General features: G+C 41.9%; 1 protein-coding gene across 1 annotated transcript in view; it reads left to right on the top strand.

The window, feature by feature from the left end:
• Window positions 1-27,710, top strand: part of LOC137532955 (inositol-trisphosphate 3-kinase A-like) — a 144,214-nt gene that overhangs the window by 70,813 nt on the left and 45,691 nt on the right. Inside the window, exons 2-3 of the mRNA XM_068254013.1 lie at window positions 11,464-11,557; window positions 27,356-27,569. Coding sequence (XP_068110114.1) covers window positions 11,464-11,557; window positions 27,356-27,569 — 308 coding nt within the window. The remainder of the gene's footprint in view (window positions 1-11,463; window positions 11,558-27,355; window positions 27,570-27,710) is intronic.

A 27,710-nucleotide genomic window follows, 5' to 3' on the forward strand; every position in this document is an offset into this window, starting at 1 on the left:
AGTGGGAGAGAATGGGACACAGGGAGACCGGAGGATGCAATGACAGAGTACATATGGAGCAGGGGAAGAGGCACGTGGGGAGGAAGTGAGCACAGAGTGACAGGAGAATAGTGTTCAACTTACAAAAAAATTCAGCTTAAGAACAAAAATACAGCCCCCGTCTCATTTGGGACTACCTGTACAATAGGCATGGTGTAACTAGTGGCAATCAACAAACATTGCATTTAATTTCACTAGATTGGCCCCCTAGCAATCTAAAGAACGGTAATATGACCCTTGGTCTAAAAAGTTTGGACTCCCCTGTCTTAGAAGCACAGAAGCAATCACCTGATATTTTCCACCTTTTTCCTTTGCTGAAAGATCATCTCTTTCTGGGCAGCAGTCAGGGCCGGTTCTCTCATGAAGCAAGGTGAAACATTTAATAGAGACACCGAGAGCCCAATATAGTGTAGTATGTACTGGTATGTGGATATGACAAGTATCTATTTATACTCCCAAACAAGGGTTACCGTGCAGGTAACCATTATATCAGCAGGTGAGGAGATTGACCTGTCCTCACTCAGGATTAAGAAGTCGCTCTCTGTAGATAGGAAATAAGGGGCAACACCCCTCCACCAAGGGTGGACGCTGGAACTGTATAAGCAGACAGAGGCGACAAAAAGATAAAGTATTCTAAAATGTTTAAAATGAGAGAAGGCAGAGGTGGACTTACCTCCCCCCAAGCAGACACACACAAGTGTTGTTTATATTGAAAACAACAAAAATGTATTTATACACTCCAGAAAGTGCAAGTGCAACGCATTTCGCGGGCATCTCCTGCTTCATCAGGCAATAGAAACTGAGCATAAAACTCAAATAAGTCTGGTGCAAAGCTCAGCGCCGCTGAGGTGAAACATTTGCATCAGGTGCAGAGATTACAGGGGCGGCATGTTTGTACTGTGTTTACACGAACAGCATGCAGCCAGAGTAGGAGGAGAAGCCAGTGGAGGGTGAGGTGTAGAGGTCATCATTGGGGAAAAACAGCTTGTTGTGCTGTGTGAGGAGTCTGACAGTGACTGACGAGGGGGGAGGCAGGAGAGCAGCAGTGTTTAATTTGACTTGCACAGCAGAAGGGAGGAGGTGGCACTGCTGTCCTGATTGAGGAGGAATGGAGTGGCTGAGGGTGAGCAGTTTGTTTGTCACAGACTCACAGCCAGCCAGTGTGCTATCGTGTTGAGCTGCAGCATGTCATGTGAGAACATTAAATTAAGCAGAGTAAATTGTTGGGTGCTGTGCAATAATTCCAAATCGAGAGGTGGGGTTTGGGGGGGTTCGTGTGTGTGTGTGTGGGGGGGGGGAATGGTACCCTCAGAAGTTTGCCTCAGGCAGCAAAAAAGTCTAGAACCGGCCCTGGCAGTAGTACAGCTTATCTTCCCATCCCTATTTTGAGTATAAAAAAAAACAGTCAACCTTTCCAACCTGCCCATTATCCTCCCAATATCTTTATAACGGTTAAATAAAAGAGCACTAAAAGGCATGTCAGAGTGATGTGAGGTATTCTTGGCCTTTTATAAACACATTGGGTTGGGGAGGGACAAAATCTATAGTACACGATAACTAGGGAAAAAATGGGCAGAAACATAGTGTGTGTGTGAGTGAGTGCTTGCGTGCGTGGGCAGACAGGTACTTTCAATGTATTTATTGCAAAAAGCATAATGTGTAAGTTTAGAATCAGATAGTCTTTGTTGATTCCTTTGTTCCACTACAGTTTGGCTACCTTGAAGTACCTTTTTCTTACAAATTTTTACTCTGCATGGAAAAGAAACAACTTTTCCCCAAAACCACACAATTTATATTCCTGCATAGTCTTGATGGTCCTGAAATGTTGAATGAACATGGGCAGCTGAGTGTGAAGAACTAGTTGTGAGTATTTGCAAGTGTCAAGTCTTGTTGCAGGCAACTTCTAGTTGTGTAAACTTTGTTGTCTCTATGGCATTTCCAGTAAACCCTCATGAAGATCATGGAAGCATTACAGGACACAAAATAAGGGTATATTTTCCTCAGCCAGTGGCCAGATATTTATAGATGATGAGCCTGTCTCATTTTCAAAATGATACTGCAGTTAGTTACTGCAGTTTGAGGTAAAGGTTTGGCCCCGTCCACCTCAGTGTTTCCAGTAGCTTTTTAACTGATTCTGTGACACTTCTCAGAGCTACAGCAGACAGCAAGTGTTCCTCATGGAAGAGGTTGCTGTAAAGCTTTCAGAATCCCTGTGCTTGCAGAGATTAATTGGGAAGATGGCAAAACTGTGATTCCCCCACAAAGGCTCATCTGGTCCCTGATGATCTATTTAAATTCCTTTTCCTCCTGCATGAGGTCTTCAACTAGTGTCCATCCCATGCTTAGGGGTGTTGTCCACTCCACCCCACCCCTTCCTGTCACAGGAAGTATGGGAAAGTTGGAAGAGTATTAATCCTGTCAGTTTTGCTCTTCTTACCTTACCACAGTACCTAGAAGGTGCGGTATGTGTTAGCTGTATTGGGAAGCATAGCTGGAGGGTCTTCTAACTGTCACTTCAATTATGTAGGAACACCACTGTGAAGAAAAGGGGAACAGCAGGCACTAGCAGGAGCCTTCTTGTTAATTGGTCTGTTCATTTCTTCCTTCAAGTGATTTTAAGTCTGAAGTTCTACTTTAAAGGACAATTGAAGTGGGAAGTAAATGGAGGTTGCCATATTTTATTTCTTTTTAAACAATACCAGTTGCCAGGCAGCCCTGCTGGTCTATTTGGTGGCAGTAGTGTCTGAATAACACCATAAACAAGCATGCAGCTAATCTTGTCAGTTCTGACAATAATGTCAGAAACACCTGATTTGCTGCATGTTTGTTCGGTGTCTATGGCTAAAAGTATTGAAGGCAGAGGATCAGCAGAAGAGCCAGGTAACTGGTATTGCTTAAAAGAAAATAAATATGGCAGTCTTCATATACCTGTCGCTTCAGTTGTACTTTAAGACAAAATGGCTATCCGATAAAACTTTGAAAAATAGCAGGTTAAAGTAAAACAGTAGGGTGTGTAAGGAAATCTGTTTACTGAGCCCAGGAGAACACGTAAGGAGGTGTGTCTGAAACTAGGAGGATGAGAATAATTTGTCCCACTACAGTTATGAATTGGAAATGTGGCCAGTTTAGTACCCAGAAAGCATCACTGTGTATTGAGAACGCCAGAGTTGCATAACATCCTTTCCAGGAGACCGCTCATGGTCAGTGAGCAATCATCCTTGTGTGTGCACATGATTGTTCACCGGCCTTGAGTGATCTGCTGGAGAGGATGTTATGCAAGCATGCAGTTTGTTTTTATCATTTAAAGGGTTCGTTTGATGGACACAATGGAGGAGTGACTTTTCTCTTCTTTGTTGTAGAAGTTACCATTCTGCTGCTGAGCTGCAAGGCACCGTTACCATAGTAAACACTTATGCTCCTATTTAATGGTTTCTGTGCAGTAAATTGAACACTGACTGTTGAGACTGTTTACACAGCACGTATATTGCTATTCTGGCTACATTCTGTGCAGGGCCAGAAACAGAGGAATGAGATCCGTACATGTGGATTATGTGCCGGAGCGGTTTATCAGCTGTGTGGTCTGGGGATGGTGCTTGTTTCACGATTGCAACATGGTTTTCACAGTTTTGGCATTTGTCTCTTTGTTATTTGGCTAGCCATAACCTCCACCCCTATCATAAGAGCCCTTCCTAATGCCTAACCCTTGCTTTTTTTATTTTTAACCAAAAACCCTTCTGAAGTTAACTTTTACTTCCTCCCTTTATTAAACCCTCTTCTTGATACCTATGGTTAACTTTAAAGGGGCACTATTGCGAATTTAGTGATTTTCAGATAATGAAATACATATGTGCAAGAAAAGTTTGTGTTAAAGGGAATCTGAAGTGAAAATAAACTTATGATATAATGATTTGCATGTGTAGTTAAGAAATAAAACATTAGCAGCAGAGATATGAGTCTAATATTGTTTCCAGTATTGGAAGAGTTAAGAAACTCCAGTTGTTATCTATGCAAAAGAGCTTCACTGAATTCTCTGACTTTCAAAGTCGCAGAGAGCTCTGTCTTCTAAAGCTTATTATCTCAACTGTCTCTGAATTTTGTTTTTTCTGCAGAGGAAGGATCAAAAGGTCATTAGCCTGCTCTGTGAAATCATTTAGAATGCTGAGTGTATTGTATAAACTGCAAATATTAGAGAATGATGCAATGTTATAAAAAACACTATATAACTGAAAATAAATATATGAGACTATTTTCTTTGATACTAATGTTCTATTAATTATCCGGACTACACAACCAATTCATTATATCATCATTTGTTTTTGCTTCAGTGTCACTTTAATATAGCTAACATTACTGGCCAAAAGTAATGTGGAGACTGACCTGACTTATAAGCAAAAGGGAGAAGGACTTCGACAGATAAGCTACTGACTGGATGCTGCGCAGCCCATTCAGATGCGGGGACAACTGTATCTGTATTTTGGGTATCTGGAGTCAGTCGATGATTTCATAAACTAAGGAGTTGGAGTCGGATGATTTTTTTCACCGGCTCCACAGCCCTGGTACCCTCGTTACTTTTGACCAGTTATTTTAGCTACATTATCACTAGCTCTACTTGCACATACCATTTATTTCATTTTCCCTTTAATTCATGGAGCTGTTAGATTAAGTCTAGAACAGAACTTTTGGCTAAGTGTTGATGTGCTCCTGTATATTCTTTTTGTTGGCAAAAGTATTGGCCTTAATGCAATATCCTTGCTCACTTCTTGTTGCTTGTTGTTTTTACCTTGCAGATTCTTGCCATACTTTTTGTGTTTAATGTTTTCAACAACACTTGGGATCTTGTAATGTGAGCTATATTGTTTATAATGCAGTATAAGCACCTATTTCTTGTTATGTTTATTTTGGTCATACAGTTGTAGTATGTGTCATCAAGCTATTTACAAAAGAGGAAGGTGATTTATACAGTGTGGAAAAATATGAGGTTGCAGTTATTAGGCTTCATTATTTTGGACACTAAGAATAGAGGATTGCAGAAGTAAATATTCAAGAACACATTTTTTACTTTGAACACACTTATTTACTGAAAGGTCACAGAATCACTCACAAAATACCAAAAACAGCAGCCTAGGCACTTTGTCACATTGCTGAGCTGATTTTAGCAATGCGTCCCAATGTGTGACATGCAGAGATATCAGACAACACTGTCTAAGGGGTACATGTATGCGATGTGCAGCAGTACGTTCTGACAGTGCAGTGTGCATGAATTCCTGTGTGCAACTCAGTGTTGCTATTTAGTGTATCTGAATGGGGTTAGCACCACAAATAGGAACATACCGGTAGATTTTACAGAAAAACATGTTTTACAGAAATGCACAGTCACCTGTGTTGTATTGCAGCGTAATAGTGTGGAGAGTTCTTATCAACATTCTTCCTCTTCAACACTAAACAGTGAAGTCCCTATTTTCTGGCACTGTTGGGGATTGCCTGGTGGCAGATATGTGTGTGAGAATTCAAGCAGCCAGACCTAAAATTGACGGTGCTCTGTGGAAACTACTAAAACATTTTTAATTTCAACTAGACAAGATAACCTATGCAGGCCCGGTCCGCCCATGATGCCATGTGAGGAAACTTCCTCAGGCGGAAGAAGTCTGGGGGGCAGCTCTAGGCAGAAATGGGAAGTGAAGAGAGTGCCTGCCCACCCTATACTGGGAGCAACTGTACCTAGCTTGAGAGATGTACTAAGATCAGAGTGTACGTGCAGCACACTGAGTCACAGTGGCCTTACACATTTCTCCTACTGTCATATTGCCAAGTGAGTAGGTGGGATTACATTCCAACCACCAAGGTGCCTCAAGGCTACTGCTAAACTTTTTTAGTTAGAAACCTATGAAGCTTTGCAAACAGAGTAACCTGGTAGCACCACAGATTGAATGTGTACTGTAAACTTGTAACGTATCTCCAGCCACAGGAAAGGTCCATTTAGCCCTCACTGTGACCAAGTTAAAATAAATAACCTATGAGGAAATGCTTTAGTTAAGTACTGTAGTAATCATGAAAATCTTCTATTCACAAGCCTTATGTTATGATCTCTGATTCTCGGTACCATTTGCATAGCTTGCCTCTGATCAGGTCTGTGAAGTGAAATTCAGCCCTAGAGCTCTTCTAATGGCAAAACATTTTTTAAATACACACCCTCTGTAACAAACACTTGGCCTGAGAGAAACAAACATGTGGGTGTATTTAGGTATTGTGCATCAAGCAAGGTTTTGTCAGATAGAGATTTCATTCAAAATCAATAGGCAGGGTACACAGATGAGAACAGCAGTAATGCGTTTCACACCCCCAACAGGCACTTCCTCATATTAAACACTTGTTGGGGGCGTGAAATATGTTATTCTCATCTGTGCGCTATTCCCATCTGAGGGAGCCGTCTATTCAATAAAATCTCTTGAGTGAGCAACAAAGGTTTGTGCGGATCCTTGTTTGAGGCACATATGGTTGGGGCGGCCGGCTCTTAATGCTATGCACCTGTCCATGCTTAAAGAGACACTGAAGTGAAAAAAAAAATGATATAATGCATTTGTTGTGTACTATGAATAATTACTAGAAGATTAGCAGCAAAGAAAATATTCTCATATTTTTATTTTCAGGTATATAGTGTTTTTTCTAACATTGCATCATTCTATAATATGTGCAGAATACACAACACTCAGCATTCAAAATGATTCTTTCAGAGCAGTCTGTGAACTAATGACCTCTCCTCTGGCAGAGAAAAAGAAATTTGTTCACTAACAGTTGAGATAATAAAAGTCAGAAGACAGCCCTCTCCAGGACTTTGAAAGTCTGAGAGCTTAATGGCTTTTTTGCATAGAGATTACAACTGGAGTTTCTTAACTCTTCCTGTACTGGAAACAATTAGACTGATGTATCTCATCTTAATGTTATATTTCTTAGCTGTACTACACATACAAATCATAATATCATAATTTATTTTCACTCCAGTGTCTCTTTAAAGGACAACTGAAGTGAGAAGAATATAGAGACTGACATTTTCGTATAAACAATACCAGTTGCCTGGTAGCCCTGCTGATCTATTTGGCTGTAGAAATGTCTGAATAACACCAGATTTTTTGTCAGATCTAACAATAATGTCAGAAATACCTGATCTGCTGCATGTTTGTTCAGTATCCATGGCTAAAAGTATTAGAGGCCGAGGATCAGCAAGATAGCCAGGCAACTGGTATTGCTTAAAAGGAAATAAATATGGCAGCCTTCATATACCTGTCGCTTCAGTTGTCCTTTAATCCAGGGAGCAGTTGAGCAACAACTTTTGCATCATATATTTAGGTATTGACCGCTATGGTACAAAAACAAGCAAGTTTGAGGATTCGGTAGAATTTATCATTTACCATTTGTAATGGGTAGAGTATGTTATCAAATACCCTTTTTGTAACAGGACAGAAAATACCACAAGGAAGTTGTGAGGAAACACTTTGAAGGTGTGTATCAGTTGGATGCCTAGAAACACGGAGATTACAACAGTTTCCTTTTGCTGGCAGAGGCCAGACTGATACATTTACTAGACAGACCTTGCCCTCATATGGCTGTACTGCACACAGCTGAAACACGACTGTCACTTTAGCCTCTATTGACCACTGAGTGCCGCTACATTGGACCCAGCTTGTTGCGCAGTCTGTTTGTGCCTGTGGCTTCGAGCCTGCATTCTTTAACTCTGGCATTCATACTATTCTACTAATATGCCTATTTGCACATGCTAGAACCTCTGCGTTTGTACTGAGCTTAAAGTTTCAAATGCCGGGGTGAGCAATTAAAAGTTATTGTAACTCTACTCTACTGGCATCTGCACATTTGATCTAAGTGAACATGTGGACCTATGCTGGTGTTGTTGTGGGTGGACGGTTGCAGTGGGTGAAGTTGTGGCTTGTGCTTGGCTTCATTTGGTTTCATTAGCATTTGATTCATTGACAACATTGTATATGCATCTACCATGCATTCATGGTGATGCAAGAAACAGTTTTACACGTGATACACAGAAGTAAGTACACAAATCATATTAACGGGCCTGTCTCCACTCATCAGTTTTTCTCTGTGCGTCAGTTTTTCTGCATGAGTTATCTGACAGCTTTGCATTGTGCTCAATAGTTTTTCTGCATGTGAAAAACGCATTCAGGTGTGAACTAGCCCACAGATTAACATTGCTTGCAGACTAGTGTTCCTGTGCAGAAAATGCACAGAAAAACTGGCAAGTGGAGACAGGCCCGCTGCCTGCCCCTCCAGGTGCTTCCCTGCAGCAACAAACGACTCGGGTGTGCATGGATACAGACAGACACACAGAATGATGGGAGATATGGCCACAGAAAGAGCAAATAATAGGGGATACAGATAAACCTATATGGACACACCATGAAGAGGTGCTGTACTGTGTTCTTTCGTTACCATGGAGACTGGACCCACGGCTGCCAGAAATTATAGTAGGGGGCAGGGGGAGGAGCTGTAGCTGTCGTGGGGAGCAAGGAGAGGAGCCGTAGCTGCTGGCATCAATTCATTTCTGACATTGGCCGCTGTAACACGGCCACTTCGCATTTTGGCCGGCCAGAACCCGAAGTGGCCAGACTTCGGGCCATAACATGTATAAGACTCACCAGAGCCCCATATCAGTTGGGTTCCTGCAGTCTGCTGAACACTCCTATATCAGCTAAACACAGGTTTAGAGAAGGGGAGAAGGGACAAGCCAAATATTTTAGCTTTATTAAAGTTGTTTAGTACGCACACATGCAGCAAATCATTTTGGAAACTTTCTACAAAAAAGTAGAACAAGTAACAAAATATCAGTTTGCAGAATGGTAAATACAATTCCAGACTGGAATCTTTCTACATGCAGATTCAGAGACAGATCCCTTTATACAGCTTACCTGCCTCAGTCAGTTTGGGCTCCTCCTCCTTACAGGGTTGCGGTTGAAGCCGATTTCCTAAAAGTTGTATCAGAGTTGTAACGTGCATGCAGTGAAGTGGCGATGATGCAAATAGGCTTGGCCTAATGCTTGTTTTAATATATACATAACCATAGAACTTTCTCCATTCCCCTGGTAAATAAAAGTCCTGGCCATTTGCAATTAGCTGAAGCATGACCCAACTACAAAAGAGTTGATAATATCATATCTACAAATTTGATGACAATCATCAACACCAGACAATCATCATCATGACTGTATATAGTCGGTGTGGTAAATAATTGAATGTGTGGAGACCATCGGATGTCCAGGGAGAACAGGAAACAAAGCAATTTTGTAAGGTTAGAGTAATAGCTATTGTTTTTTTTTAGATAAGACCATCTCCATTCTCTATCCGTCTTCTTCCATATAGAAGAACATGCAAAGTGTTTATTTCTACATACGTATCTTTTGTTACAAGGATCATTCAGTAGGCGGGTCACTTTTTATACCTCCAGCCACCATTAAATATGTGTACTTCATGCCTGGTACACACACTATGCAATTTCCCATCAGATAGACTGATCGAATCGATCATTTCCGGCAGGTCTGATCTGATTTCCGATTGTTTTTCTGATCGATTTTCTGATCACTTTTATACAAGATTGATCAGGAAAACGATCGGAAACCAAATCAGACCTGTAGGAAATAATCGGTTTGACCCGGCTGTCTGACGGAAATTGCATGATGTGTACCAGGCATAAAGCACAACTGAAGTGAAAGAGCTATGGAGGCTGCCATATTTATTTCCTTTTAAACAATGCACTTGTCGTGAAGATGAAGAAGCACCCAATGCGATAAGACTTCGGTGTGCCTTCACTCATAGTCACAGTACCATGTGGCCCAATAGCAATACAGTAGAATCCACAGAGCTGGCACCACCAAGTTGAGTAAAAATAATGTTCTTTATTCAAATGCCATTAAAATGACTTTCAGTCAGTATTTATAGCAAAAAGTATTATAGCAATGGCGACAGCCCGCTGTTTCGGACTTGACGTCCTTTGTCAAGCCATACTGCTACCAGTATGGCTTGACAGCAGTATGGCTTGACATAGGACGTAGAATCACATTGCCTGGCTGTCCTGCTGATCCTCTGCCTTTTAATATGTTTAGCCATAGGCCCTGAATAAGCATCCATATTAGATGTTAAACTCAAGTTTGACCAGACAGGCTGCATGCCTGTTTTAGGTGTGTGATTCAGACACTACTGATGCATGAAGGATGATCAGAATCATTTTATTCGCCAAAGCACAACGGGGTCGTGCCCAGAATTGGGTTTGGCACATACATACAGGGCTCCAGTAGCAGGAAGGACACACAGTAAAAACAGCAGTGTTAACAGTATACATAAATATATCAAGGGATAGTGTTGATAAGTCTTTATTGTTTATTGTTAACAGCGACTGCGGAAACTAACGTCCGTGTAAAGAGTTCAGGAGATTGACAACAGAGGGAAAAAAAAGAGTTCTTATGCCCAGAGGTCCTGGTGGAGATAGCCCGAAACCCCTGGCCTGATGGGTTCCAGAATGAAGAAATGGTGGTCTGGATGAGAGAGGTCATTGGTGATCCTCTTCGCCCTGGAGTGCAGTCTGGAGTTATAGAGGAGGTCTAAAGGGGGAGGGAGTTCCAAATTAAACATAGATCAAAATGGTGCCTTAGGCATCCACGGCACACAGATCTGCAGTATCAGCAGGATGCCAGGCAACTGGTAATGATTAAAAGCAAGTAAATATGGCATCCTCAATATTTTTCTTCAGGTACCCTTTAAGAGAGAACTGTGCATTTGGTTGTAAAAACTTGTAATTTATAGCTATAGAAAATATTGTGTTCCTTCCCGAACAGTTACTCCAGAATACGCAGTGTTTTAAGCAGCAGCAATGCTTTTTCAGCAATGTTGAAAAGAAAATTCTAAGCAAGGGAAAAAATCATATTGACAGATTCATTTCAACTACGGATTTGTTGAAATGGCATTCTCCTTTAGGGCACTTTTACACTTACTGCGTTGCATATTAATACTTCTTCTACCGCAGCTTGTCACAATGGCCATTTCAATCAATGGAACATGACACACCGCCTGCAATGAAATGGAAGTGCTTCAGGTAACGAGGAAGCTGCAGTGCTTTACCGTGTGACTTCTGCGGTAATCCCGGAAGTGCACCGGAAGTGACATGTTATTTTTTTTTTACTTCTTACACGTGTGGTGCAACTTTTTTGGCTCTAGTGCAGTGAGAAAGTTCCAGATCGCACTGCACCAAGTGTAAAAGGACCCTTTACTTTAGTGGTGTGGAGGAGATTATTTCCTTCATTGCTAAATGTATTTTCTGTATTACCGGTAACTAGCTTGTAATTATGTAACACTTTGTGAAACATTTATGTTTATTTGGTGTAACAAGAATGTTCTCTTATTTTCTTGCAGAATAATAAATCATGGCAGAAGATTAGAACCATTGTGAACATTCCTGTTATCAGCCCCTTCAAAAGACGCTGGGTGCAACTCGCTGGTCATACAGGTAAGATGAACGGAGAAATAACATATAAAACAAATAGTATTTTCAGTTGTTGGTGCTCATGTCTTGAAGCATTTGTTCCTCCTCTAAGCATCACCTCAGACTGACATACCGTATATACTCGCATATAAGCCGACCCGCATATAAGCCGACCCCCCAACTTTTCCCTGAAAAAACAGGAAAAAATGATTGACCCCCATATAAGCCAGGGGTAGGAAATGCTGGATTGGTGCAGCCCCCCAGTGTGTCCCAGTATAGCTAGTATAGTGCCTAGTATAGGTAGGTAGTGCCCAGTATAGCTAGTAAAGTGCCCAGTATAGCCAGTATAGTGCCCAGTATAGCCAGTATAGCGCCCAGTATGGGTAGGTAGTGCCTCAGTTTAGCTAGTATAGTGCCCCAGTATGGCTAGTAAAGTGCCCAGTTTAGCTAGTATAGTGCCCAGTTTAGTTAGTATAGTGCCCAGTTTAGCCAGTATAGTGCCCAGTTTAGCTAGTATAGTGCCCAGTTTAGCTAGTATAGTGCCCAGTTTAGCTAGTATAGTGCCCCAGTATGGCTAGTAAAGTGCCCAGTTTAGCCAGTATAGTGCCCAGTTTAGCCAGTATAGTGCCCAGATTAGCCAGTATAGTGCCCAGTTTAGCCAGTATAGTGCCCAGTTTAGCTAGTATAGTGCCCCAGTATGGCTAGTAAAGTTCCCAGTATAGTGCCCAGTTTAACCAGTATAGTGCCCAGTTTAGCTAGTATAGTGCCCAGTTTAGCTAGTATAGTGCCCCAGTATGGCTAGTAAAGTGCCCAGTTTAGCCAGTATAGTGCCCAGTTTAGCCAGTATAGTGCCCAGTTTAGCTAGTATAGTGCCCAGTTTAGCCAGTATAGTGCTCAGTTTAGCTAGTATAGTGCCCAGTTTAGCTAGTATAGTGCCCCAGTATGGCTAGTAAAGTGCCCAGTTTAGCCAGTATAGTGCCCAGTTTAGCCAGTATAGTGCCCAGTTTAGCCAGTATAGTGCCCAGTTTAGCTAGTATAGTGCCCAGTTTAGCCAGTATAGTGCCCAGTTTAGCCAGTATAGTGCCCAGTTTAGCCAGTATAGTGCCCAGTTTAGCTAGTATAGTGCCCAGTTTAGCCAGTATAGTGCCCAGTTTAGCTAGTATAGTGCCCAGTTTAGCTAGTATAGTGCCCCAGTATGGCTAGTAAAGTGCCCAGTTTAGCCAGTATAGTGCCCAGTTTAGCCAGTATAGTGCCCAGTTTAGCTAATATAGTGCCCAGTTTAGCTAGTATAGTGCCCAGTTTAGCCAGTATAGTGCCCAGTTTAGCCAGTATAGTGCCCAGTTTAGCTAGTATAGTGCCCAGTTTAGCTAGTATAGTGCCCAGTTTAGCCAGTATAGTGCCCAGTTTAGCCAGTATAGTGTCCAGCATAGGTAGGTAGTGCTCCCCTCCAGCTCCCCGCTCCCCCCGCGGCCGCCGCTGCTATTACCTGCTTAGGCAGCGGCTGCTTCCTAATCCGCGTTCCCCTTCTGAAACGTTCTCAGAGTGTATCACAGCAGCGCGCCCGGCGCTGCTGCTGTGACGATGCAGGGGGCAGAAAAGAGCGCGGCTCCCTATAGCGGCGATCTGTATCGCCGTTACCAGGGAACCGCTCTTTCCTGCCCCCTGCATCGTCACAGCAGCAGCGCCAGACGCGCTGCTGTGATACACTCTGAGAAAGTTTCAGAAGGGGAACGCGGATTAGGAAGCGGCCGCTGCCTAAGCAGATAATAGCAGCGGCGGCCGCGGGGGGAGCGGGGAGGGGGGGGAGCGGGGCGCGGACCACACACCACTAACCACTAGACCACCAGGGAAGACTCGCATACAAGCCGACCCCCCAACTTTTGACCCCCTTTTTGGGGGTCAAAAATTCGGCTTGTATGCGAGTATATACGGTATATCAGGATTGGAATCAGAACAGTTATTGGCAATAGAAAACTAATAAACAGGCCTGGTCTGCCCATGATGCCAAGTGAGGCGACTTCCTCAGGCGGTAGAAATCGGCGGGGGGGGGGGGGGGGGGGGGGGGTGCATTACTAGGCAGAAACAGGAAGTGAAGAGAGTGCCTGCCCAACCTATACTGGGGGCAACTGTACCTGGCTAACCTATACTTGGGGCAACTGTACCTAGCTACCAATGCTGGGGCACCTATACCTGTCTACCTACCTATACTGAGGGTGTTTTTTTCAGGGCTGTGGAGTCGGAGTCGTGGAGTCGGAGTCGTGGAGTCGGGCAATTTTGGGTGCCTGGAGTTGGAGTCGGGAAAAAATGCACCGACTCCGACTCCTAATGAATTTGTAACTGTAATTAAAATAGAAAATATGATAAAATGTTCTATTTCTCAGATAATAGTCATTAAAAATAATGTATATATACAGTAATAGCTGTGCTTAGTCCACAAAAATGAAATAAACCAATCAAAATGAGTTACTTGTGCTGCTTCAATAAAGCAGTCCCCGTATTTTTAAGGTCAGATATACATATCTGATTGTGACTGTATATATGATGTGTACACAGGAATCTCTTATATATACTAAATAACATCTATGCTGTAAGTATAAAGCCTGATGTGTAGCTGTGTCACTAATAGAGATGGTCAACGAGATGGAAATAATTCTGCATTGATGCTGATTTATGCAAATGTATGCACTCCCTTTGCTGATGAAATCAAATAATGTGATATGTTATTAAAATTTGGTTTGGTGACTACAAATTAAAGGGTAACTGAGACGGATGAAAAGTAAAGTTTTATACATACCTGGGGCTTCCTCCAGCCCCCTTCAGGCTAATCAGTCCCTCGCTGTCCTCCACCACCCGGATCTTCTGCTATGAGTCCTGGTAATTCAGCCAGTCAGTGCTGTCCGGCCTCATGCCGCTTCCACAGCCAGGAACATTCTGCACCTGCGCAATAGTGCTGCACAGATGTAGTATGCTCCTGGCGGCGGAGTGTGTGCATGCGCACTACGCCTGACTGGCTCAAGTACCTGGACTCATAGCAGAAGATCCGGGTGGTGGAGGAGGACAACGAGGGACTGATTATCCTGAAGGCGGCTGGAGGAAGCCCCAGGTATGTATAAAACTTTAATTTCATCTGTCTCAGGTTTACTTTGTTACACAGTAGTACTATACATTACATATGCACTCCCCACAGAGCTGCAGGGAATCCACTGAGAATGTTGTGCACATTGAACACAGAGGTGTTGTCTGTTTACAATCTCCTCATTCCCCTGCAGAGTACCTGCACATCATTCTTACATGTACCCACACTTACATTGCCTATGGCCTGATAGATGTTCTTTGTTCTGGTTTGTACCTTTTACAAGTACTCTTACCAAGGACTAGTTTTAGTCTAAAGGGAATAAATATAGTAGTCTACATATCCTTCTCACTTCAGTTGTCTTGTAAAATTCCTAAGCGTTGGCAGTTAAGAGACGAATTTCATGTTACATACTTTTAATCAACAAAATTGTAATATGCAAATTAGAGGAGTCGGATTCGTGGAGTCCGAGTCGGTGGAATCCTAAACTGAGGAGTCGGAGTCGGTGGATTTTTGGACCGACTCCACAGCCTTGGTTTTTTTCCGCAGTTATAATGGGTGGTGCAAATTGTCAGGGCCTGTGCAATCATTCCAATTCGGGGGGGGGGGGGGGAGCATCCTCACAAGTTTGCCTCAGACAGCAAAAAGTCTAGAACCGACCCTGCTAATAAAAGAAAAGGTTCAGTCACCTAATTTTCAGCTGACCTAAAATTTGAGCTCTGGACTATCCACATCTATATCTGCCCGGAACTAGGGGTCAGACTGTCACCCTGAGGAGACAGCAGTCAGATGCAGAGTCTGAGGGAAGTCATCTACATCAATATTTGCATATAGAGCTGGGACAAGGTTCTTCAGCACCAGAGGTAGAAGGGTCCTCCCCCCACAAATGATCCCCTACCTAGTATAGGTAGCCAGATGTGCCCCCAATATTAGGTAGCACCCTTCTCAGCATACTGTAGTTAGCCAGATGTGTTCCCAGTATTAGGTAGCCCTCCTCTCCAGTATAAATAACCAGATGTACCCCCAGTATTAGGTATCCCACTTCCCAATTATAGATAGCCAGATGTACCCCCAGTATTAGGTACCCCCCCCCCCCTCACCAGTATAGGTAGCCATATGTGCCCCCAATATTAGGTAGCCCACTTCCCAGCAAACTGTAGTTAAGCAGCGGTGCTTCCAGTAGCTCCCCTTCCCAGTATAGCTAGCTGGATGTGCCTCTAGTTTTAAGTAACCCCCTCCCCAGTATAGATAGCCAGGTGTGCCCATTATCAGCCCTCCTCCCCATCATAGATGGGCAGATGTGTCCCCAGTATTAGATAACCCCCCCCTCCACAGTATAGCTAGCCAGGTGTGCCCCCAATATTAGCAGCTCTCACCCCAACATAGCTAGCCAGTGCCTTCACTATGAGATGGCCAGCACAGATAGCCAACGCCCCCAGTATTAAGCAGCACCATCAACACATGCAGAGTGTGCTTCACTCACCAGTTGGCGCTGCCAGCATCTCTCTTCAGCCCTGTTGTCTCAAATTGAGACTGTACAACAGACAGGGCCGAAGAGGGATCCCAGCGGCACTGGACGGTGAGTGGAGCCTGCTCCGTTCGTGACTCTACATATGGCTGGGCGAGGGTAAAGGGACACTTGTGTGGAGTGGGGCATGGGTGTCCCGTTAGGACTATGTGTTCAGAGGCTTCTGCCTCCCCAGCCCCTGCCTAGTTCCAGCATTGTTTGCATGGTTAAGTATCCTAGGTTTTCTTGCCATAGATTGTTTTGCAAGTGATCTGAAGTTATTCTGATACTAAGTGCCTAACTATTAATCTCTGGTAGTAAATTATCACTTTTAACTACACAACGGTTTCTCCTTAATGTGTTCATTTGAAAGCCCAGTATAAAGAAAACTAAAAACGTGTTCACCACCTCATATCAAACACCCTCTGGAAGGTACCTGATCGAGCAAAAAATGACATACTTATTTGTTCAAGCTCCTGATCTTGACCACAGCGGCCTCTTCCACTTCAGCCTGGCCTGCCATGCAAGATCCTGCACGTTTTAGGATCTTGGCAGTCTGAACCACGTCTCCCTTTGTACACTGTACTGAGGGGACTAGAGTTGTAGAGTGTACAGTGTTTTTTAAAAGACCATCCAGATGGTATTTTCTGTAGTAGAAGGTGGCTGGACGAATATTTATTTTTTTGATTGCATTTATCTCTTGATTGCATCTTCAAAACGTTGGTAGAATTCTTAGAAACGACTTGTTTACAACAGAGTGTCCCAGACGTCCCTTCAGATTGATCAAGTGATTGCTGCATCTGGTTTGCCTTACATTTTAGAAGAAATATGATCACCGTGAATAAACACTCAATTCTCATAGTCTTTTTATTGCTGGATGCTCTGCAGAGACATTCTTTCTGCCCTTGAAATATTTATTTCATATTTGATTGATCCATTTCAGGGGAAGCAATAGATTTCAGAAAGTGTATCAAATAATCACTCTTCCTGTTTATGTACATTCACCCAGGCTGTGGTGTATCCGCTTCTTTGTGTGGCCAACTTTTTACTAAAATAGATAAAAATCAATGTTCGGTAGTGCTAATAGATCAGAGCACGGCTTATTTCAGGTAGTTGGGAGTACCTTACAAATCTGTACAAGCTTCACTCAATATTCAGAAAACATTTTTTACCATGTTCTGGCTTGTTCTTTAAAATGCATATTTGGGTGTGTTGGGTAAAAATTAATATAGCAGTTTTACAGGAGCTGAATAACCGAAGGGTGTTACTGCAGCTGTCTACAGCACAGAAACACACCATGACAAAGACTTTCTTATCAACATTTCTGATTCAATTATTTTGATAGCAAATCTTGTTGTATAGTCAGACAGGCTTGTGACAGGACTGAACAAATCTAAGAGGCCAGGCATCTGTTAATGAATAGGTGAGGAAAATAAACCCTGTATACACAACTTTAAAGAGTAACTGTCGGGCACAAAATCAAAAATCAATTCTTTATTTTTATCTGGTAAACAAATAATAGGGATACTAACCATGCAATCCAAAAGTTAAACTCACTATTAAGGCCCATACACACGTCGGATTTCCGCGAACAACGGGTCGTTTGAACGCCCCGTCGTTCGCCCACTAAATCGGGCGTGTGTACATACTGTCGTTCGCTTGATAAGGGTGAGTTTGAGCGATCCGCCCGGCGAACGACAGTCTGTACACACGCCCGATTTAGCGGGCGAACGACGGGACGTTCAAACGACCCATCGTTCGCGGAAATCCGACGTGTGTATGGGACTTTACCTTTCTTGTTGATAAATGATCATTCCCCAGTTTAGCCGACTCTTATTTGGTACACACAAAATTTGGTACACAAAAAGGAAGTTGCAGGGCATGCTGGGTTGTCCTTTTTTGCTTCTCTATTTCCCCTCTATTTCCCCTCAGACTTAAAGGGATACTGTAGGGGGGTCGGGGGAAAATAAGTTGAACTTACGAGGGGCTTCTAATGGTCCCCCACAGACATCCTGTGCCCGCACAGCCAGTCACCTATGCTCTGGCCCCGCCTCTGGTTCACCTCTGGAATTTCAGACTTTAAAGTCTGAAAACCACTGCGCCTGCGTTGCCGTGTCCTCGCTCCCGCAGACACAGACAATAGTGGGCCTGCACAGTAAGCTCCTGGTGACATCAGCGGGAGCGAGGACACGACAATGCAGGTGCAGTGGTTTTCAGCCTTTAAAGTCTGAAATTCCAGAAGTGAACTGGAGGCGGGGCCGGAGCATCGGTGAGTGGCTGCGCGGGCACAGGATGTCTGCGGGGGACCATTAGAAGCCCCAGGTAAGTTCAACTCATTTTCCCTCGACCCCCCTACAGTATCCCTTTAACTAATGCAGCCTGATTGGCTGAAGCCTCTTTCCGTCTTGTTTTCCCTCCCACACCTCTGTTCCTCTCTGACTGGCCAATATTTCTCATGCTGAGACAATGCACTTTCTATTGCAGAGCTGGGTGGGAGTGCCTGAAGACTGGAAGGAGGGTGGCAATGTAAACACAATCCGGCAGAGTAGAGTAAGGGAGAAAATGACAACACGATTGGCTTCTAGATAAACACAGTTAATATGGAGAATCCTAAGAAGGATTTTCTCTTTTTTTTACTATAGAAAAATCACTAAAATCAAAATGTGGACAGTGAAATACATATGTTATGTAAGTAGAGCATTAGTTAAGTCTGAGAGGATAGTAAAGAAGCAAAAAAAAAAAAAGACAACCCAGCATGCCCTGCAACTTCCTTTGTGCGGCAGTGTACCAAAGAAGAGTCAGGTAAACTGGGGGATGATCATTTATCAACAAGAAAAGTAATAGTGATTTTTAACTTTTGGATTGCCTGATTAGCATCCTTATTACTTATTTACCAGATAAAAATAAAGAATTGATTTTATGCCCAACAGACTTTAAAGGACAATATAATAAACATGGTACGATAGAGTAAAGCGGGAAAGCAAGGTGGTAAATGAAGCACCCCCACAAAATGATGTATTATATTGTCCCTGGCGATCCCTATGGCAGATGCATACTTTCTGTGTAAAGGTGGTCACACACCATAGAAATGTTTTAATATCTGTTCAATTTAAGAATTGCAATCAATTTTTCTGACTGATTGTAACATTCCAAAAATATGACCAATGTACCACACACCTATGTTCAATTTTTCCCCAATTATGATAAAAATGATTGGAAACTGACAAAATTTCTAGGGTGTGTGTATTAATAAATTGACAATCTAACACACACCATACAATCTTAGAGAGATTGAAGAAAAATATCTGGTATTCCGGATCGATAAAAATCAAAGAAAACGGGAAATCCAATCAGATTTTTCAGTCGAAAGAAAAAAAAAACTTTACATTTTTTCAGGAGATACGATCGTTTTTATCGAATTGCCGTAAAATCGGATCATTTTATTGTATCGTGTGTGGCTACCTTAACTCAAGTCTGGCCCATCATTGACATCGTTTACCCACTACTTTGGGTGGCCAAGAAACTGTTGTATGTACTTTAGATAGCTGTGGCTAAAGTGTTCCAATATATATGGCAAGCCAGACATTTTTCATGCTGTTAGTAGCTCTTTCTCTGGGAAAAACAAACACGTTGACATTCTCCACAATATTAGATGTTTATGCTTTAATAACGTTTATTGGAATCTGCCCCCTCCTTAATTTTCATCTCTTTTCCTTTGTTCGTACCAAGGTTTGTTTGCTGTTGCTTTTATTGTTTTTAAAAACCTAATAAAAAGATGAATTATCTCCAGGAACTGTCTGTAGCCTATGCTGTACATCGGCACTCTACAATAATGACTGATCTCAACTGCAAAAGTTACCTAATGCTACAGCATGTTTTGATGGTTATGAGCTTTCATTTCTTTACAGGAATGGACTTTATGCTTGCATTGTGAACTTGTGCTGTGCCATGGCACATTATGGAGTATAGTTATCTGTGTGGAGCAGCAAGATCTAATGTGAGAGACTTAATATGCAGAGTGACTGTGAATGCATATTACAGCAAACCTGAAGTGAAAATAAGTGTTGTAACCTGTAATTGGTTATGAGTAAGTTTCACCTTAACCCATTCAGGTTCCGTCGTTTTCATGTGAGAAATGTTCACCTCCCATTCATTAGCCTATAACTTTATCACTACTTATCACAATGCACTGATCTATATCTTGTTTTTTCCGCCACCAATTAGGCTTTCTTTGGGGGGTACATTTTGCTAAGAGCCACTTTACTGTAAATGCATTTTAACAGGAAGAATAAGAAAAAAATGGAAAAATTCATTATTTCTCAGTTTTCAGCCATTATAGTTTTAAAATAATACATGCCTCCATAATTAAAACTCGCGTATTGTATTTGTCCATATGTCCCGGTTATTACACCGTTAAAATTATGTCCCTATCACAATGTATGGCGACAATATTTTATTTGGAAATAAAGGTGCATTTTTTCCATTTTGCATCTATCACTATTTACAAGTTTAAAATAAAAAAAATATAGAAATATTTCATCTTTACATTGATATTTAAAAAGTTTAGACCCTTAGGTAAATATTTACATGTTTTTTTGTTTTTTTTTATTGTAATGGTTTTTTTTTTTTTATACTAAACATTTTATTTGGGTACTTTTGGGAGGGTGGGAGGTAAACAATAGATTTATAATGTAAATGTGTGTTAATTCTTTTTGTTTTTGTTTTTCAGGTGTAGTATTACTTTTTTGCCATGAGTTTGTTTACATGACGTCACTCTAAGCGTAGCACGCGCTTAGAGTGACGCATCGGGAAGGAGACGGCCAGAAAAAGCTCAGCTTCCGAGAGAAGCTGTCGCTTTTTCAGCGGGGGAGAGGAATCAGTGATCGGGCTCCATAGCCCGATACATTGATTCCTTGGCTACCGAATCCGCGGCCGGGAGTGCGCGTGCACGCACACGATCGGCCGCGGGGGCGCGCGGTAGCGCGCATGGTTCCTGGACGTAGAAACTACGTCCAGGAACCAAAATAGGTTAAAGAGGAACTCCAGCCTAAACAAACATACTGTCATTAAGTAACATTAGTTATGTTACTTAAAATAGATAGGTAATATAATCTCTTACCTACACTGTTTTAAAAGAACAGGCAAATGTTTGTTTTCATGATGGCAGCCATCTTTTTGGTTGAAAGGAGGTGACAGGGAGCATGAGACACAGTTCCAACTGTCCTGTGTCCTGAGCACCTCTCCCAGTTGCTAGGCAACGCGAATAACAACATAGGAAATCCCATCATGCTTTGCACAGCATCAGGGGAAAAAAGCCTGGGCTTTTTTTCTTTGATGGGTGGAGCTTAGCTAAAAATGCAGCTAAAAATGATGCTTTGGTAAGAAAAACAAAGGTCTGCTGCTGTGAAACTGTTAAAGAAACACCAAGCCTTTTCAGTTCTGCTGAGTAGATTTTTAGTCCGGAGGTTCACTTTAACCAGGCTACAGAGAAACAGTAATTTAAAGCCCTGGATCCTTAACCCTTACAGTGAGAAAAAGGAAAACAGCCTAGTTCTAATGGTGCCCATACACGATACAATAAAAACGTTTGATTTTCCAGTTTATTCAAACTAAATGATCGAAACGAATGAAAGTTGAAAATATTTTTTTTTTCGATAAAGAAATTCGAATGATTATCCTGTTTTTTCTAGAAAAATCTGATCGGACATGCTGGAAAAATCTTTCTATTCGATCTAACGGAATAATCAAACTAAATTATCTGATCGCAAAAAATTAAAAATTGTACCATGTATGGCCACCTTAAAGGGACACTTAAGTCAAACAAAAAAAAAATGAGTTTTACTCGCCTAGGGCTTCCAATAGCCCCCTGCAGCTGTCCGGTGCCCTCGCCGTCTCCCTCCGATCCTCCTGGCCCCACCGGCAGCCACTTCCTGTTTCGGTGACAGGAGCTGACAGGCTGGGGACGCGAGTGATTCTTCGCGTTCCCAGACACATTAGCACCCTCTATGCTGCTATATGATATATGCTATAGCAGCATAGATGCCGCTATTGTGGCCAGGAACGCGAAGAATCACTCGCGTCCCCAGCCTGTCAGCTCCTGTCACCGAAACAGGAAGTGGCGAGGGCACCGGACAGCTGCAGGGGGCTATTGGAAGCCCCAGGTGAGTAAAACTTTTTTTTTTTTTTTACTTAAATGTCCCTTTAAATAGGATTGGGACTGTGTATACACGTTTACATCATCATGTCACATCTTACTCTACCCTGTCACATGACATGGGACTAAAGTTACATGGTGATTGGCTGGCTGCATAGAAAACTGAACAGGAAGTGAAGAAGGTCCTGAATTGCCGCCAGGAGCAGGAAATGTATATTACTCTGCTGCCACTCTACATTATGTTTAGGACCCGGCCAACCAATCTCTGCATGGAACCCGGCCCAATGTAATTACCAGGCTGATGCTTTAAAAAATATCCCTAAGACACAATTGCCATTTCAACTGAACAAAGTTATCACTTGCTTCTTAGTGACCTGCCCTCCAGTATTTCTTGTATACAAAGTTATTACTGTGACTGCGTTTCAGTTGTTCACTTTTTAAAGTTACACTGAAGCGAAAAAAAAACAACGTATGATATAATGAATTGTATGTGTAGTACGGCTTATAGTTTTATTTTCAGTTATATAGCTATTTTTATATAACATTGCATCATTCTCTAATATTTGCAGTTTACAAATTACACTCTGTATTTTAATTGATGAAACAGAGCAGAGCTAATGACCCTTTGAACTCCCTGGAATAAAACCTTAAACAAGCAAGAAACAGTGAGAGACAGGGTGAGATAAATGCTTCAAAAAATAGCACTGCTCTCTGACTTAATTAGTCAGAGAGCTCAGAGAAGCTCTTTTGCATAGATAACAACTGAAGTTCTTTATCTCTTCCTGTACTGAAAACAATATGAGACTCATATCTGTGCTACTAATGTTCTATTTCTTAACTGTACTACACATACAAATCATTATTTCATAAGCTTAGTGAAATGTGCCTTCTTAAAACAGAAGGACATTTGCAATAATTCAGCTACAGTATAAGTGAACATTTGTGGTTACCCACAATGCACCACTACTGAATATTTATTTTCACGTCAGATCTGAAGCGAGGAAAATTATTTAAAATAAACACATGACGTAGCTGCAAATGAATATTACATACTTACCTCACCTTCAGTTCCTCTCAGAAGCTCACCATTTTCTTCCTACAGTGATCCCTTCCAGTTCTGACAAGATTTTGTCAGAACTGAAATATACCAGTTGCTGTCAGTTATATATCAGCAGCTGTCAGTTACAACTGAATGTGCAAGGTAATGTCCATGTTTCCCTGTGGTTCAAGTGGGTGATATTACAGTTTAACAGTGTGCTGACCAGGAAGCTGTTATAGGGCAGTGATGGCTAACCTTGGCACTCCAGCTGTGACAAAACTACAAATCCCATCATGCCTCTGCCTCCCCGAGTTATGCTTAGAGCTGTCAGAGTATTTACAATGCCTCATGGGACTTGTAGTTCCACCACAGCTGGAGTGCCAAGGTTAGTCATCACTGTTATAGGGTAATGGCCATTTTCAAAATGTAGGACAGAGAATTCTATTGATCACAGTGGACAAACAGGATGCAGGAGAGGAGAAAGAGACTGAGTAGTAGAATACACGGGAGGTAAGTATGACCTGTGTATGGTTATTTTGACTTTTTATTTTCAGTTCTGAGTCTGCCTTGTTACTTCAAACCAAGCCGCTTGTACAAGTTATAGTTTTTACTGATGCAACATATATCACTTCACAACAACATAGCATTGTTAGCATGAATTTTATATGAAAATCCATTTCCCTGAAAAACGATAAGTCTGCTTTACCAGCTATAGGCGTGCAAGGATGATTACTAGTCAATATCAGCTAGTGCTAAGCTTGACAGTGATAAAATATCTGTGAATATTCCAGCTGGGATTATTTAGTCTGTCTTTTGTGACGTCTCTGATACAGCCCTGCATTTGTCATGTCTGAGAAGGTAATACGTCATTTAATCGATAAGATAAAACAACAACTTGTGTCCGGATAGCAAAAAACACTGTGAGCTTCTCCTTTGTTCCTATCTTGTTTTGCCTGTTGTTGCAGCGTTTGTTATTATGACTCTCTCAATAGGGGCAGCTTTGTGTGAGCTTCTCTGTATTGATTTGAGGTGCATTGTAGTTCTTGAGTTTCACACAGATAACTTTGGGAAGCACCTGGCATTTTTGTGGTTGTAACCTTGGCTGGTGGTTTATGATTAACTTCCTCCTACAAATCTTAAAGCAGTTAATCTGCACTAAACCGTTTAAATACAGGAACCTATCAGATTCAAATGAGCAACTTCAAGAGTAACCATATAATTGTCAAGGGCAGAGCAGGAACTTTAACAGGTGCATAAAAATAGCAGCTGTAAAAAGGGAAATCCAGGCAACCCCATGAGAGTGCCGGTATCTCCCACACCGTCATCATTTCTCTGTCTGAAGCAGCTGAACGTCTCCTCCACCGTGGTGATGAGGGTGATCTGTACTTCCCAGCTGCCTCTGCTGTGCTCTAACTGTCCTATTTTCAACTCAGGTGTGAAGTTCTGTAGAGTAGACGTGTTCTGTGAAAATAGGAACAAATTCAGGTCAGGGCTCAACTGAAGAATTAAAATATGCAGACTTCCCAACAACAGTAAAATGTGTCCACCAATCACCAGTCTATGCTGGCCCCCTCTACAGCATCACAAGACATATATAGTACATGCAAGCTCTGGTAAAGCTTTTCCCTTTTTTTAAAGACCAACACACAAAACCTTTCAGTTTGAAATAACTGAAACCCTTGCTACATTTTTACTACGGTTTGTATACCTTTACTTAAAGCACAACTTAAATAAAAATGTTTCCTTTGCTCCAATAGATTAGCTACACCATTAAGTTCTATGAAAAAAAAATGTTGTTGTAATTGCCTGAAGGGTTAAGAGGGCTAGTTTCATTTTCTCCTGCGGCCTTATCAGTCACTGAATTGTGCCATACTGAGAGCCAGCACTGAGGTCTTCAGGGCACTGATTGTTGTCTCATCTCTGAGTACAGGAGATAAGACTAGAGAGGACTTGGCAAGCTACAGGAGAAGACTTCTGTCTGCAAGCTACAAATAGAGACAGTCTGGAAAATAGCAGTGTGGTGCTTGCAGATTACACTGGATATTATGTTTTTTTTGTGTAAAATAGCATCATCCAGTTCTAGAATGACACCAGTGGTAGCATTCGTATTTTCAGACAGGTGACATTACTGTGCGTCAAAGGTCAGGAGATTAGCTATATAGTCAATAATGTGTTTGTAGACAGGTTTTTAATTGTATGTTATGCCAGACAGTAGTTATGCTTTAACGTTTCTGTTGACACCCTGGGCTATAATTTGAGTCCTTCAGTTCACCATAAGTCCGGAATGTCTTTGACAGTTCACATTTATTCAGGTCAAAGCATATCCTATGGAAAGTAAACTGTTTCAGCTTTATTTTGTTAAAGTCTACACAGCTATCCTTATAGACTACATCACTACACCATACCTATATGGACTGCCTTCCGGGGTCATGTGACTTTAATTTTCCAAAGGGATTTTGGCAAAGTCCCCCATTTATCTTTACTAATTATGAAACATTTGGGAGAGTGAACTTGGGCTTTAAAATTCTTGCTGTATATGCTGCATACAACTACAGTCACACAGCCACTGATTCACAGACGTCTCAGCACCCCTGACTTTAAAGGGGAACTTCAGCCTAAACAAACATACTGTCATTAAGTTACATTAGTTATGTTAATTAGAATAGATAGGGAATATAATTTTTTGCCCACCCAGTTTTAAAAGAACAGGCAAATGTTTGTGATTCATGGGGGCTGCCATCTTTGTCATGGGGGCAGCCATCTTTTTGGTTGAAAGGAGGTGACAAGGAGCATAAGACACAGTTCCAACTGTCCTTTGTCCTGATAACCCCTCCCAGCTGCATGCGCTAGGCTTCAAATGTCAAATTCAAAATGTCAGAAAAAAAATTGCACCAAAACAGCAGAACGAGAACAACAACATCAGAAATCCCATCATGCTTTGCACAGCATCAGGGGAAAAATGCCCGGGCAGTTTTCTTCTGTGCAGCTAAAAATGAGGCTTGTATAAGAGAAACAAAGTTCTGATGCTGTGAAACTTAAAGAAACAATAAGACTTTTCAGTGCTGCTGAGTCGATTTTTAGTCTGGAGGTTCACTTTAATATGGTATGACCCAGGTAAGGGTGTCAAAGACTAACCACTCAGTAATAGAAATGTTTTTTTCAGTAAGGGTCTATGATACTAGGATATTACATTTCGCATACAGTTTTCCCGTATCTGAATTTTTGCGTTTCTATGCAAATTTTACTGCAAATTTTCATATGCGTCTAACAATCATTACATGGGAAGCGGATGCTTGGTGCAGAAATCTGCAGCATGCAAGCCATATTTTTTCTGCATCGCACCGCATGCAAACATTTGCATTCAATGGAAATTACTCCACTGATATTCATTGGTTTTATTTTAATGCGAAAAATTTGCATTGCGAATTCGTTCTTAGGGGACACGAGCCTTAATAATAAAAACTTGTTTGCCTATCCATGCCACGTCTGTTGGGTCACTTATGATATTTGTACTGGAAATCCTTGGAGATCTGTGAAGGAGTTTTAGCAAATCACACCTGCTTTCAGTGGCGTAAGTACAATTTATGAAGCCCCCTGCAATCCTTCCCTTGCCTCCCCTTGGTGCCCTTCACGGCCTTGGGGTGCAACTCACAAGGGTCGTAAAACAAATGTGGCCATCGTGATCTTCACACCCATAACAAGTGTAGCCACAAAAATAGCTGATCTGAACTACTGTATATTCCCCTGTATCTGAGGAAGAGAAGGATAGTAGCTGTGGCCCCTCACAGCTCTAGGCCCCCCTGCGATCACAGGGGCTGCTCCCCTCTAGTTACGCCCCTACTGCTTTTACTATAGTAATTTCCATACTTGCTAGGTTGCTTTCTTTACTAGGCTCTCGTAGCAAAGGAATGATTGACGTTTGGGGGTTTTCCAGTTCTTTAAAAATTCCTTTCAGCTTGTATAGCATTATGTATGTGCCATTGATTTATGCATTCCATCTGATGTTTGCGCCCACAAAGTAACTGTTTATTTATTCTAATCTTTCACAGGCAGCTTCAAAGCAGCAGCAGGAGGAACGATTTTAAAACGTTACTCTGAGAATGAGAAGAATTGTTTTGAGCTTCTGAAGAACGACGTCCTGGCCTCCTGCGCCCCCACCTTCCACGGAGTGACAGAGAGGGACGGGGAAACGTATATTCAGCTGGATGATCTCCTCAACAGTTTCGATGAGCCCTGTGTTATGGACTGCAAAATGGGGATCAGGTGGGAGCCTATTAAAGTCTAATCTTACTTTTTTTTTATAATTTAGTTTTTATTGGGAAGATCACATCATAAAAAAAGGTTACATGCACTGTATATAAGCCTAATTATTCAGTATAAAAAATGTGGTGAAAAGTTACCCCC

Source organism: Hyperolius riggenbachi, chromosome 9, assembly GCF_040937935.1.
Source record: "Hyperolius riggenbachi isolate aHypRig1 chromosome 9, aHypRig1.pri, whole genome shotgun sequence".
NCBI classification, from domain to species: domain Eukaryota; kingdom Metazoa; phylum Chordata; class Amphibia; order Anura; family Hyperoliidae; genus Hyperolius; species Hyperolius riggenbachi.